General features: G+C 44.6%; 1 protein-coding gene across 1 annotated transcript in view; it reads left to right on the forward strand.

The window, feature by feature from the left end:
* The window catches only part of LOC138493169 (disintegrin and metalloproteinase domain-containing protein 9-like), a 4,098,706-nt gene that overhangs the window by 102,363 nt on the left and 3,980,569 nt on the right, over positions 1-15,774 (forward strand). Inside the window, exon 2 of the mRNA XM_069620352.1 lies at positions 4,870-4,949. Within this exon, the coding sequence (XP_069476453.1) occupies positions 4,870-4,949 (80 nt within the window). The remainder of the gene's footprint in view (positions 1-4,869; positions 4,950-15,774) is intronic.

A 15,774-nucleotide genomic window follows, 5' to 3' on the forward strand; every position in this document is an offset into this window, starting at 1 on the left:
AATAAAAGGAAAAGTCTCTTTCGGATGGGTGGAGAACAATCCACCACCCCAAGGTTCTGAATAGTTGTAAGAGGGCCAGGGCTATGGTGAGGTCTCCAGCGCTGGGTGGGCGTGACTTGTCTTTCGAGGGGTCCGGGACCCCATTGAAGTCCCCTCCGATCACTATCTGGCCTTCCAAAAACGGGGAGAGGGTTGTACACAGGGATTCATAGAACGGCGCCTGGCCTGAGTTGGGTGCGTATACAGAGATTGTAGAGTAGAGTTGTCCTAGTAATAGGCATTTCACCGCCATGTATCGCCCCTCCGGGCAGCTTATAGAGTCCAGAATCTGAGGGTTCAGGCCCCTCCCGAATAGGATCGCTGTGCCACCCCTCTTGGAGTTTCCAGACGCGAAAAGTTGCTTCGGAAAGTCTCGGGAGCGCAGGCGGCTGTGGTCTGCCGGCAGCAGATGGGTTTCTTGTAGCATAGCCACAGCTGCAGTGTCGTTCTGAAGCTTCTGTAGGATAGACTTGCGTTTAGTGGGCGAATTTAGTCCCTTGACATTCAGGGAGACGAACCTTAAAGTTCTATGTTCCGGGGCCAGGACCGGGGAGGTTGACGAGTCTTGGGGGAGAGGGGGAGATATAGAGGAATCAGCCATCATGTCGCAGAGTGTGTAGCCATTCCCCAACCTGCCTGTGGGTTTTTTTCTCGGGCCGCCAACGGGGGGACCGAGTTTTAACTGAGGGTGGCTGACCTTTTGCGGGTCTAATGCCTCCCTTGGCCAACGGGGCCATCGAACAGTGTGTAGCCAACATGGCTAACTTTATGAGCAATCGTAGTGGTTTGTTCCAATGACTCGTAGATGGATTGTGCCTTGGAACCGGGCATGGGCCGTGGAATAATGCCCGCTGCTTGAAGAATAAAGCTTATCTGTGTTCCTGAGGGTGTAGATCGGATCATGGTGCCGGATTGTGAGCTGGGATCGAGGTGGAAGCTCCACCATGGAGTCGCATCTGGCTATTTCCTCTTCTGGAATCTGGGAACCCTTGACCAAGAATTTTGTGTGGGATTAGGGGAGGTCACCAGGATTGAATCAGCCGTTGCTTCGGAGGGCGGGAGAGATGAGCGGTTGGAAGCATCTGGACGTAGGATGTCGGTGGCATCTTCCAGGTGGCTAATTTTCCTGGACGAGCCCTTGTAGGAAAATTGCAAAGCTGTGGGAAAGAGCCATCTGTAGCGGATTTTTTGAGCTTGAAGAAGGGCGGTTAAAGGGCGAAGGGCTCGCCTCCTTTGAAGAGTAAGCGGAGAAAGGTCCTGGAAGATCTGGAGAGAAGTCCCTTGAAATGTAATTTCGTCTTTGGAGTGGCTTATTGCCGAGATGGCTTCCTTCGTAGTAAAGAAGTGCACCCTAGTAATGACGTTGGGGGGGGCCATCCGATTCCACTCCGCGTCGGGGGTTCAGCCTGTGAGTGCGGTCCAGTAGAAGCAGTGAATCTTCAACGTTGGGGAGAAGAGATTGGAAAAAGAGGCCCACATATTCAGCTAACCCCTTGTCTGGGATCGTGGTGGGGACCCCCCGAATGCAGAGGTTGTTGCGCCGGGCCCAATTTTCGAGGTCTTCTTGCTTGTATTCCAGGATGTTGCACCTGTCCTTCAGTAGTCCGATTGAGCGCTGGACATCTGTTGGCCCGGAGGCATGGTCTTGGATATGATCCTCAACAACTCCTACTCTTTGTTCAACCTCCGAGACCTTTTTGTCTGTGCTTTCCAGTTTAGTTGTGAGTTCTGCCATATAAGAGCGGAATTCTGATTTGATATCCGCCATGAATTCACGAATATCTTCTTTGGTCGCCAAAGGTCCCTTGTTATCTAGGGATTCCCGTGGAATAGAGGTACCGGAATCTTGTTTTTTAGCTTTGTCAGAAGCGGTCAGCAGAGTTGCTATGTCCGAAGACTTGGTGGTCTTTTGTTGCTTGGACATCGCGCTAGTTGTTAGAGGCAGGACAATGGCTGCCGGGAGCGATGTAGTGGTGAGGAGGAGCAGGATTGTGGGCCGGGGCGCCCCAGGAAGCGAGCTAGGCCTACCTTAAATCTCTCAGGGGGCTCCCGCTGAAGGCTCCTGCCGCCAACCGTTGGGGGGAGGGTCTCTCATCTCATCTTTGCTTCAGGAATTGAATCTTCGCTCCAGGAATTGAATCGCTTCTTAGGGCCGATATCTGTGTCCATGAGCCGGAAAGTAGGCTCCACCGAGCTCCAGCTGGGCCGCTAATGCAGCCGCGTAGATCTCCGTCCGTGTGTAGGCAGCGTGGGCTGGGGCGCCCCAGGAAGAAAAGGGGAGAGGGTGTGCAAAACGGGGCCGATGTATGCGGGGCTCCCTGCCAGTTCCGATGGAAATAGTCCCCGTTTGTCTGGATATCCGGATGTCCGACCGTCCCCTCCGGCTCAAGTGTTATGGGGAGGATCGCCCTCGACTCGTGACTGCAGCTGCCGTCATACGTGCGCCCGCCATCTTGGATTCTCTGAGCCGCTGAGGGGGGACCAGGATTCAGGTGACGAGTACGGTCATAGTGCTCCCTCTCCCAGCTTTCATCTTAGAGCCGCTAGTGCTCCATCGGTTCCGATCCACATAGCTGGCATCGGTGGATCGTATAGGCCCCAGTAACCGCGCACTTTTAGCTGAAGCAGCGGGCCGTCCACAGGCGGCTTTAGAGGAGAGACTGCATCGCGTGGGCTCCAAGCCACGCCCCTTGTCATTACTTCTTAAGGGGAAGACATGGTATGTGTCCAACTCCCATCTTACTCGATATGAAAAGTTGTTCATTTCTGCCGCTAATGTAACTTTTAAAATGATGTTCAGTCCTGAATCCCACTTTGTTGCTGCCAACCCTGCAGGACGGGGAACCACATGACTGTCAGGTTGTTGTTGAAATACTTATGTCACCCTGAGCTGGTTTATTAGGTGTGCCTCTTTTGAATCCTGATCTGATACTCTTCGTGGAGGGCTCTTGCATCCGCATCCCAGTAATTGGGGAATTAGTCTCTGGTTATTCTGTATGTACCACCCATGTCGTTCTAGAAGCATATTGATTACCTATGGCAAAATCAGTACATGTCGCCAAACTCGTGCCTCTCCCCCGTGCCTGTGCCCTGGCCCGGGATAGATCGGCTTCGATCTTTATCGACTCCAGGTACACCCACAGGGTGGTCCACGACTTTGGAGTCCTTTGGAAGCAGCGTGCATATTTAACATCCATGAGCACCCCAATATTGAATGGAAAATATGTATCAGCCGTGTTGAATGCATTGTTAATTCCTGCAGCTGTAGCCATTGTTAAATGTAAACGACATGATCCTTCTCAGGCATTTACAGCCCAAGGAAATACACTAGCAGGTGGTGCAGCTTGTTCAGTTGCCTTAAATGGGCCCCTGGCTCCTAATACATTTCTTGTTTATGTTGCAGTCACTGATCACTTCCCTTTACAGTATGGCAATCCTCCAAGGCCAATCCGCTGAAGCTGAAAAGGTGACCTTGACCCAACAGTATTGTAAACTGGGAGTAGACTCCCTGTGGCGTTCCCCAGATGACCACCTGGTGGCACTCACGGTATTCCTCCTCTACCTGGCCCGTGAAGCTATGGCTCAGCCCATTCAAGTAAAAATGCTAAGATTACCCTATTGAATCGAGATTGGATATCCCCTGGTTTAGCCTCTATGGCTCAAGGTTATTGTGAACAATGTTGGGAGACCGGTACCCAGGAGGCAGTCTGCTCGTACAGTACCGGAGGGTCCCTTCCTGAACGTACACACAGACATCATGTAGCTCCCTATCTGCATGAACTTTACCTATTGTTTAGTTATAGTGGACATGTTTTCTGAATGGGCAGAGGCATACCCGTGTGAAAAGGCAGATGCTATCAAAGAAGGATGAAAAGGTTGTTGGCAGACATTCTGAAATATTGGAAGTCGCCCACCAAACTCTCTTGCGAATATGGGATTTAGGCTGCGAAAACAAAGGGTGTGAATTGGCAAGATCTACAAACTAACAACATATAATGAGATCTGGAACTCATTTAACAACCTGTACTTATGAAAAAAGTGACTGTTGCTCTGAAATTAGCTATTCCAATGTCTATCCATCACAACCCCACAATTTGTGCGTCTTCTGTTTTTTTGTGCAAATGCATACAACTCCGCTGTGATAACTGAATGAAGCCATTAAGCGGCCCCCTGTTAAAATTAGCGTTAAAATAAGTGAGATTGCAACTCTAATGGTCCTTCTGAAGTAGCTTGTTAGAAAATGTTTTATAACTGCTTCATCTCTCTGTTCTAATTGTTTTGAATTAGTAAAGTGTTTACTAAAAAATAAATCTGTATCATAGTGTGACGGCTATATTGGCCCTATTTCATACCACAATGTCATCTGGATTGCTTTCTTATCCAACCATTTTTGCTCTCATACACCACTTTACAAACCAAAATCAATTTATTAAAGGCAGTGCAGTTCCCGGTTCATGGGGCTTTCTGGGCATTAAAGTCCTTCTAACAAAACCTTTGCTGCACTCCTGTACAAGAGTAGGATAGTAATTCACTTTGTTTGTTTATGGATAAAATCGTCAACGTGTTGTAAACTGCTTGCATGCAGTTTGTGTTGCAATTAGAAATGTATAGTTTTTAGGCACTTTGAAATTGCATTTATGGCAAGGGAAATTTGGTGGGATACAGTGAAGTTTTGATCCTATATTTGCTAATGGTTGAAACCAAACCATTAGCAAAGCTGACAACATTTAGTTAAATTGAATTCCTGTTGCATCCAAATATTGTAATAACAGTTGTAAATGCATTAAAACATCCTTTTTGCTTAGCTGTACTTTTAATCCTGTCTTGTAGATTTTAACCAGACTTCATTTTCCGCTTACGAAGTTATAATTCCTAAGGAACTGAAACAAAATGGAGACAGCACTGGAATGGTACAGTACTTCATTTTATGTGCATTTTTTCTTTGTGCTGTCTTTAATTATATTTCTGTTAGTGGAGAAAAATAAAATCATCACCAGATATCTTTTAAATATTTCACAACACACTGCGCTAATTAACAGTTATCATGGCAGTTTAATTCAAAATGCCACAAATTCAGGGGGATACAATTTTCTAGACTCTTGCAGTCATTTTGATCCCAAGGGTTGGACAGAACCGTCGTACCCTTATATAAATATTAGAATTGGCTCATAATAGTTGTTTTCTTATAGTTTTATACTGAGAGAATGATGTGGCCCTAGCCTTCCTTTGGTTACTTGTTTATATATACACACAGAGCAATCTGCATTTCGAGATCTCCAGAGCATTATCTATTGACCTAACTTTCTCTCTTGTTCCATGATGAGCTCATTTATGTGACGATAAAGGAGCTCATGTTATTTAGTCTTTTATGCATTTTTGTTCTTTTCAACCCGTTTTTAGCTCTCTATTTTCTTTATTAGATGGTGTATTTCAGTCACATTTAGAGCAGTTTCTCTCTCTTCTTATTTAATGAACTCCCCTATGTTACCAAAGCTGTCCTTCTCTTTTTCATCAACCTGCATGACAGAATTATCTGCCTGACCTTTGAATGCAAAATGTCCACAGACTACACACTCACCCATGTTAAGCACAGGAGATGTAGACAACATCCGGCAGATTAAGCAGGTTAGACCTAAAAAAAAACTCTTGATGGACACTCTTCCACAACTCTTCGCTTTTCCTAGCAGCCACTGGCAAACTAGGCATTCAGATGAAAACCTCCTTTACATTGTAACCAGTGTGTCAGAGTGTCTGGTGTGCCGTGAATACTGTGAGGATTTCTTGGAACTGCTGCTAGAAATCACTGCTGGAAAACGTATTTTATTTTTTACTGCCTTGGAACTTTACATTGGAGTCTGCTTTCACTTCGCAGACACAGGAGTCTGCTTTCACTTGCTGTTGCCCTGCCTGCACTGACGCTCCACCTCCCTACGCCTGCTTGCTTCATAAACCGGAAGTCAAGCGAAGCGTAGCGGAGTGTGTCAGAGTGTCCGGTGTGCCGTGAATACTGTGAGGATTTCTTGGGACTGCTGCTAGAAATCACTGCTGGAAAACGTATTTTTTTTTAATTTATTTTTTTTTCTACACGGTTCATCGGGATTAAGTGAAGAAGAGCACGGACATAAAATGCTCTTAAGGAGAGACAACGAACAAACTGGAGGGGCTGAGGGCACAGCTGGGGACACAGATATCACCTGTTCCACCCCCTCCTGGGCTGCGGAGGCAGAACTACAGTTGGAGGTCCCTGATCCCCTATTAAACGAAAACCCTTGCCCCTTTAACATTCAAGTGAAAATTGGAGCAAGCACAGCCCTATACATAGATAACGGGCTGGGGGCACCTAATACTGGGGAAACACCCAAAGTCACCGGAGCCGCCATGGATGACATCGAAATTGTAGCAGGAAGCCTACAGACGGCCGCTGAGCATTCGGCAAATCAGGTCACACAAAAAACCATAGATAAACCAGTAGAAACCCAAACGCAAAATCTGGTCAGTTCGCCAAATCCAACAACATGGAACGTTTCTACTATTGAGCATTGGGCAAGCTCAAATGAGGCAAGCATAGGTGACAACGCCAGTCTAGGGCCTGCATCCAGTGGGATAGAAAAATCGAACTTACCAACATCGGGGGAGCATCACATACAGAAGATCCTGAAAAGAAAAAACTCAAACTCCGAGGCAGAAGAAGAAAGGCCGTGGATGGAGTCAGCAAAGTCGGAAGGTTGTGAGGGAGCAAACCCAAGGAACCAGTTTAGCCCCCCAGCCAGATATACAGTTAAGAGGACGAAATACCCGACCAACCAAAAGGAAGGTGCCCCCAGAAGCATTATATGGAAACCATTTACTGCAGGACCATTGCCAATAAACCTAACAAAAGGGGGGACCAAAACTCCAACCATCACAAATGGAGGAACCATAGTAACCCCAGTAAACGTAGGACAGACTCTTAGCCTCAGTTTTGGCAGCAGGAGCTCTGCCTGTACGAATCAATTAAAGAAAATGACAGGAGTGGAAATATCAGACGCAGTTTTGTTGGAAACGTCAATGGACATGGAGAACGCATTAAGAGATAAGTTTACAGGAACCAAAAATGTTGACAAAGCAAAAGGAACGAGTGCCAAAGTAGCTACTGAAGACAAATTGACGCAAACGTTGCCACCAAACCAAGTGGGAAGCGTAGACCAGGTCATATCAGGCCGAACAATGGAAGACAATTTCCTAATGGTCGCAACTTTGTCAGGTGCCCTAGCACCCTTCATGAAATTGTACGAGGATATCGCGGACACACTAAGAGATCATTCTACAATACTTGCTATGGTTCACACTAAAACAATATTTGTGGAGGGCTTTATCTCAGCAATCCAAAACAACTTGGACAACAGTACCGCCAACGTCACCCAACTGCTACATGACATAATCGAACCTATACTAAAAGAGAGAAAACTAGGGAAGTCAAATCCAAAAAGCAAGGAACCAATAAGGAAAGACTCTGGAATAATGACCACACAAGAGGTCAGCCCAGTCATAGAAAAAGAAAACAAAGCTGGATCCAACGAGCAAGAAAACAAAGGAGAAAGGTCCACGGCAACACCGGTAAACGTAGAAGAGGTTGCAGAAACCCAAAGTGCGTCCGTTACGGGACCGCGAGCAGCCCAAAGTGAAGAGAAGGGGGAGGCAAAACAAAACGAAGACGGACCCACCCTGGCCGAGGACTGCACTAGCAATAATCTTTTGAGAGAAAAATCAAAGAGCACATCATCTGATCCAGATATAAGAAACGAGCCAACAAAATCACTAGAGACTGAAGTGGAAAAAAAAACCCTAAACAGAAGTGCCAGGGAAGGGCTAAACAACTCTACAGAAATAGTGGAGGCTATCTCTAGTAAAAAATCGACAACAAGGCCTGAAGACCCCACCACTACGGATAAGTGTCGGGAGAAAGGAAAGAAAAAGGGGAACGTGTGTGAGATCTTCAAAACAAGAGACACAAACACAGGAGGGAAAAAATCAGATAACCAAATAAAAACGAAGAACAACGGGCCCGCAGACAACAAATCAGGGGGTCATCACAAGATCACAGGACCCACTAAAGAACAGAAAAATCAACCACCAGTAAAAGCCATAAGCAGTAGCAAAAGCCGGGCATTTATGAAAAATTTGACAATACCAAAAGAACAACCGAGTATAATTGACCATCTAAGAAACAACAAGAAAAAGGTCAGAACAGCACAAAAGACTGAAGGACAAAAGATCTTAGAAATCGAAGAAGACGATTGTCCTGAAAATGACCTCCTGGATCTCTCTACATACCCGGTCTCAGATGATGAAGACAAACAGGGAATAAGAGGCTTCGAAGAGGTAAATACAGAGGCAGAAGACTCCTTGAGTGAGGAGCATACAGACTATAGTGAGAGTGATACCTCATCTATAATGTCAATACAGACCGAAAACGAGACACAGAGAGACAACAAAAAAGTTCCAGATAATCATACAGAAAAGGATGTATTGAGAAAAAAACGGGATCTAAGTGAAAAAACTCAGAAGAGTGAACGTAGAGGTCGAGAAAGGAACGTGGGGCGGTCTGAGACCCGGAACCACGGAACCAGTCGGGAAAGTGAAACAAGATACAGCAAAAAGCGGACCGAGATGGAGGAAAGAAGAGATCGGCATCAACTAAAAGAGGGGGAAAGAGACCTACAGCATTGACCGCGCAAAACAAGTGCTGGTGACAGTTATAAACAACCGGGGCTTGTCCTAGAACGTATCCTTCATTATGAAGACCGACTAATTGTCAACAGAACCAATGTAATAAGATTACTCCACCATATACCGGCATTAAGACTAATTACAACAGACGACCTGGCGATCGTGGAATTCGTCGAGGAAGATCGCACTGATAAAGTAATTCTGCACACAAGATCAAATCTGGTGAGACAACTACTACTGGAAGAAGCCCCGCAATTAAGACCAATGGGTTTTGACTTACAAGAAAGTGACGACGTCCTAAAAACCCAGGAGAGAGTAAAGAAACACTCGGTGAGACAGATCAACAGAAAAGACAGAGAGACCAGTAGTGTTAAAATAAATAGAACATCAGCAGTGAGAAGGGGCAACCAGAACACACAAAGCTCAAACAATAGAAGTCAACATCAAGGAGAAGGAAATGAAGCGGCAAGGTGGAATTGGTTGAAAAACATGATTGATGACAAAACAAACACCCAATAACATAAAACAGTAAAAAGTGTGGGTTCATGGAGCCTGTGAAGTTGGAACACTAGAGGCTCTACCCACCTTTTTACTAAGGGGGCGCTTCAAAAAGAGAACTTTAGTGTGTTGTGCCTACAAGAAACATGGCTGTTGCAACCACCGACACTGGAAGGTTACGTGGTTCTGCTAAATCCAGCGGTCAAAGGTCAAAAAGGCAGACCCATGTCAGGCCTACTTATAGCCATCAAAAACTATCTGGATTGGCAAGTCCTGGAGGAGTCAAACCCAAATTTATTCATCCAGATGGTAGTGTTACAGCTGGACAAAAAAGCCAGTAAAATACTAATATTGATCAACATATACTGGAATCCAGCAAATTTATCAAACGAAAACCTACCAGATAAAATAGCAGAATTAATTGATGAACAAAGAGAAAAATTGACTGATCCAATATTCATATTGGCAGGAGATCTAAATTGTTCATGCCTGAACAAGGACAACCAACCCGAATACGATACAAGAACTGCCTCAGCAAAGGAAAAAAGAGGAACAACGTGGAATCGTATGGTACAATCAAGGGACTGTGTCGTTCTGAATGGAAAGGTGAAGGGGGACCAACCAGCAAAACCTACTTGGAAGGGAACACAATCAGTAGAGATCCTGGATTACATTTGCATTTCAAGCAACTTGTCAGATAACAACCAGACCTTGAAAGTAATCCCAACAGTAGAAAGTGACCACAATCTGTTAAAAGTGACGTGCAAAAAGATAAGCAATAACAAGATTGGAACCTACAACCAGAAGGTGGTCATAGACCAAAGGGGTATTAAATTAAGGATCAGACCAGAGAAAACAAGAGAACTAAACCATAACTTAAAACAAATGATCTCGATGCTTGAAAACGAACAAAGTCAGAAAAGGATTGACTACACCCCGCTTTTCAGAGCATTTGTTAAAGAAAGGAAGCTTGGAAGTAACCATCAAACAACGACTCACCAACATCAGTATGACAGTCGCATACGAGAAAGGAAAAAAGCATTAAGGAGAGATATTAGACGACTAAAAAAGACCAAACACGACAACTGGAGTAAAGAGATACATAAGTTAAAACAAAAGTACAGAAACTGGTTACACTTACACAAGAAGACATTGCTAAACCAGGACGCAGAAAGAATGTTGGGGAAAATAAGATCTAAAAACACAGCTGAAATTTGGGCAATTATCAACGAAGTGGAGAAGCCTCAAGCAATAAGTCAAATGAACCCAATAAGTGCTTCATCATGGGTTAAGTATTATACACAGCTGCAAGGGGAAATTTACATCGACCCAAAGCGGAAATCAATGACAAACAAAAATGAGGCAGTAATAGATATCAGTATTGAGGAAATAGAAAACATCCTGAAAAAATTGAAAGACTCGAGAGCCACAGGGCCCGACGGGCTCACAAATGTAATACTGAAAAGCAACATAGGTGAATGGGCCAAATTCCTTCAACTTCTATTCAACTACATATTAACAACAGAAAAAATCCCGGATTCCTGGCGAAAGGCAGTAGTGGTACCCATTTTCAAAAAGGGTCTCAGAACATCAGCAGACAACTACAGACCGATTGCATTACTGGACGTGGTGGGGAAGGTCTTTGCGTCCACACTATTGAAAGCATTAAACCACTGGGTACAGCAAAGTGGACGTCGTGATCCTTGGCAATCGGGTTTTGTGAAGGGGAGAGGCACAGCACTCAACATTTTCCTGATTAACTTATTGAAAGCCAGAACACAAAGGAACAAAAACCAAGGAATCTACATCGCGTTTGTAGACTTGTCGAAAGCTTTCGACACCATAAAAAGAGCCAAACTATGGAAGAAAATGGAAAACTGGGAATGTCTTCAGTCACTGGTGGAGAACATCAAGGACTTGTACACGGATACAAGCATCAGAGTCAGACTGGATACAGCGGGTACACTAACAGACAAAATTCAGATAAAAATGGGCTTAAAGCAAGGATGCCCGCTGGCACCAGAACTGTACAACCTGTTCACGTCAGACCTGGAAGATTCATTTGAGTCCACCCGCTGCTTTCCACCAAAAGTAGCAGGAACGCCGATTGAGAGACTTCTTTATGCAGACGATATCGTCCTGATGGACCAAACCCAAATCGGCTTGCAAAGACAGCTTACATCATTACAGTCGTATGTGGACTCAAATGACCTGGTTATAAACACAGAAAAATCAAGAATTCTGAAGTTAGGCCCAGGAGGTAATAAAGCCAGAGGGAAAAAACTAGGATGGTCTCTGAGAAACAAAAAAATCCTGGAAGTCGAAGCATTCACGTACTTAGGAGTCTGTATAGACAACACGAAGAACAATACGCCAAGAATAGCTGGGCTAAAAAGAAAAGCAACCAATCTAGCTGCCCAAGGGAGAATTCTGCGTAAAAGATACTGCAGATTTACCTTATCACCTCTAATAGCCTTTTATAGGATGAAAGTGGTGCCAATACTAACATATGGGGTAAAATCACAAATCCCCTTACAAGCTCAAACATGGTCAATCCTGGAGGGTCTGTTTTGGAGGAAAGATTTACAGCTGCCTAAATCAGCCCTAATACAGCAGATAAGAAGAGAGCTGGCTTTGACATCACTCAAAACAATAGTGGTATGGAAAACACTAAGTTTCTATCGGAAATGTCTTGAGGAAAACACTACGGGTGGATTGGGGTGTTGAAAAAAGCCCTAAAAGATCAATCCGATGTAATCCTAACAGACTGGCAAAAGTCATGTCGAGGTATCCTAGTGAACCTCAGCGAGTCAGAGGATGACTTATGGATTAACCCAGACAAAACTAAAAAGAAACTATACATGGCAGATTGGATCGAAACCCAAGAAGATAACTGTAAATATAAAGGTAACAAAGACTTCTGGGCCCAGCCACGAAAACTGAATCAGATTCCGAGCTATCTGACTTTATTCCCCAATTGGTACTTCCGAGACCTTTTCCTGAGATTCAGATTGAACATTTTACCAACAGGAGAAATATTACAAAGAAGAAAAAGGCTGGACATCAGGGAAAGCTGCAGAATGTGCAAAAAAAAGGAGAAATAGAATCTCTGAAACACCTCGATGAGTGGTGGAGGACTCTTGTAGAAGGAGAAAAAATGAAAACGACATTAGCACTCATAAAACTAGTGATTTTAATCCTTAAGAAACCAGAGGAGATCAACAACATAACCCAGGATTAATAAGATGCTACCAAGCACTGCTACTAAGATACTGTATACCAAACGAAGAATCATGATGAAAGAACGGACATGCTCAGGTTAAAGGTTTCAAATAAGGAAACCACACAATCTGTTTAAATAAAAAAAAAATAAAAAAAAATTGTAACCATAAAATCAAACTCAAAATCTGCTATCACGCACTAGGCTCTTTTGAGGACTTTATTGAACACATGTACCCTGCTTTCACTCCTCTTAAAAAAGTAGACTTCAGTTTTTGTCTTTCATACACTGTTCTTAAATTCTGTGTCGTACTATCTAAAAATAAACCTCACACAGCATGGCACACTGTTCTGACACAGGCTCGAAATGGACACACTAATTTCACTTCCAGTGATGTGGTCAAACCAGTTGACCCTCCCTTGCTCGATAACACTCCACCCTCCTGTACAGAAGAACAAGCCTCAAGCCAGATACACATCGTTACCATCAAACATGATACTGAAAAGACTTGCTAACACATAAACTCGCCCAACTCAATGGCGCGCCTCTGAAGACCTTGCTTGATGCATTGCTAACACACAGCAATGTCACATGTCATCTAGTGCATTTGCGGCACTAGATGCCATGGGTGTCATATACACCAACTTCGCTGATAATACCCAGATCCTAATACCGATGACTGGGAACTATGACCAGGACACTATGACCATTAACAAAATGTATGCAATTATACAAAATTGGATGGCTCTCAACAGCCTCTGCCTCAATGATGATAAAATGGAGATCCTCATCGTGGGCTCCCCAAATCAAATGAACACCTTCCACTCAGACTACACATCAATCAACATTGAAGGTACCTCTATTCCAATACTCAAACAAGTAAAAACTTTAGGTGTCTATTTAGACACTAACCCAACCATCACGATACATGTAAACGCAAATATCCTCAGCTATCGCCTACACCTCTAAATTAATTGCATTAAGTCACCACCTCCTCACAACCAATAACTGCACTACATTAGCTAGGGCCTTGATATTATCCAAGTTGGATTACTGCAATGTACTCCTACCAGGTACCTCCAACACTAATCTGGCCAAACTACAACTAATGCAAAATAAAGCACTACGAGCAGCATTGGGACTAAAAAGGTCTGACCACATCTCCGATGTCAGGAGGGAGACTCACTGGCTACCCATCAAAGCCAGAATCATCTTTAAATCATTGTGTATAACCCACAAATGCCTCGCCAAGAAAGCACCCACATATATCATTAACTCAATAATCAAAAAAGAATCTAACAGAACACTCAGATCTAACAAAAACTCCCGTCTCGTGGTCCCACGCTACAAAAGTTCCAGAGCAGGGTGAAGCAGCTTCCCAGTCATGGCCCCCAAACATTGGAACACACTCCCTATAAACATAAAAAATGAATAATCCTTCCAGAGCTTCAAAAGGTAACTAAAAACTTGGCTATTTAACCAGTTCTAGTCAGCAATACTTAGCTAATACCACAGACGCTCATGAAATGATGATTTCCACTCCGATGATAACTTTTATGCAAATATTTACAAGTATTGACAATCAATCTACCAATAATGTAACTTATTTGTATTTTTGCCTTGTAATGGATTGTACGGTCAATCCATGTTTAGTTTGTCTCGCAACTGAATGTACTGTAATGCCTCGTAAGTAAATGTACTGTATATGCTACCTAACTACTATTAAGATGTCTGTAACTACGCTGTGATACCTCAGGGTTTGGGCGTACCATAAATGTAATTAATAAATAAATAAATACATGTCTCACTGTAGATTATTGCTCTCCACTCCAGAAAGGCATGACCAAGTACCATACCAGATTCTGGTTATGTTTTGTTAGCTAAATTTATAAAGCACCCCGTAGCCCCGAAGGTATAATGGCACTAAAACGCACAGAAAGGCTAGGCAAAAGTTTGACCTAAAAAGCAGGGTTTTCAGCAACCGTCTAAATTCCAGTTGATTTTGGTTGCCTCCAAGGGCGAGAGGCAGAGCATTCTGCAGCTTATCATCCGCATTCGAGAATGCTCGGCCTCCCACCCTAGATAGACGAAACATGGGAACCACAACTAAACAGGCATCACTGGAACGGAGAGCTTGGCCTGGAACATAGGGAGCAAATTTGCCACAAAGATATTTTGTGCCCTGTTGATAGTAAGCACGGTGCACAAGGCAGAGGGCTTTGAACTCCACTCTCCTGGACACTGGGACCAAACGAAGGGACCGCAGAACAGGGGTAATGTGGGCATCATATGGTAAATTAGTGGCTACTCGGGCTGCTAAATTCTGCAGCACCTGTAACCGATATGAATAAGGCCCCTGGGTTGGGCCAGCAACAGGGCATTGCAGTAATCTATTCTGCTAAGGACTAATGAGGCCACAACCAAAGGATGCAGTTGAAAAGGTAGAAATTGCAAAACCTTCAGCAGCATCCTGAGATGGGAGTGACCGGCCTTACAGGCCGCACCAACCGGAGAGACCATAGAAAGAGTTGAGGACAGAACAACCCCTAAGTTCTAAGATCACCAAGTGCAGCAGCCAAAAAGACAGAGTCCAAAGAGTGGGGTTAGGCAGAGGACCCACCACCAAGACCTCTGTCTTGTCCCTATTCAGTTTCAGCTAATTGCTGTTCATTCAGCCCCCTACGGCCGTCAGGCACCGACTAAAGCACAAAGACACCTCCGCCTGGCTAAGATCAATACGGACCAGGATCTGGGTGTCGTTGGGATACGAATAGCACTGGAGGCCGAAGCAGGGGACAAGACAGTCAAGAGGCTGAATATAGATGTCGAAAAACATAGGGAACAAGGCAGAGCCCCGCGGAACACTGCATGTCAGGGAGTGAGAATGGGAGGAGAAAGGAGGTAGAGAAAGAGATTGACCCCTGTCAGCCAGGAAGGAAGTAAACCACACCAGGACAGACACGGAGAGACACGCCAGGGCCAGGTGGGACAGCAGGATGTAGTGGTTGACAGTGTCGAAAGCTGCTGAAAGATCTAACCATATCAGGGCACCCACTCCCCCACTGTACACCAGCTTGGCCATGTCATCAACAACAGACACCAGGACACTCTTCGTGCCAAGCCTCCGGTGGAATCCTGACTGAAAGGGGTCAAGGAACCCAGAGGATTCCAGAAAAGAGGAGAGAAGAGGAGACACCATAGCTTCCAACAACTTCATAAAGAAAGGCAAAAGGAAGATCGGTCGGAATTTGGCAAAAACAGACAGATCCAGTGATGGCTTCTTTAGGAGCAGGATGGCAGTAACCTTT

The sequence above is a fragment of the Ambystoma mexicanum genome, chromosome 10, assembly GCF_040938575.1.
Source record: "Ambystoma mexicanum isolate Mex_15411 chromosome 10, UKY_AmexF1_1, whole genome shotgun sequence".
In the NCBI taxonomy this organism is placed as follows: Eukaryota; Metazoa; Chordata; class Amphibia; order Caudata; family Ambystomatidae; genus Ambystoma; species Ambystoma mexicanum.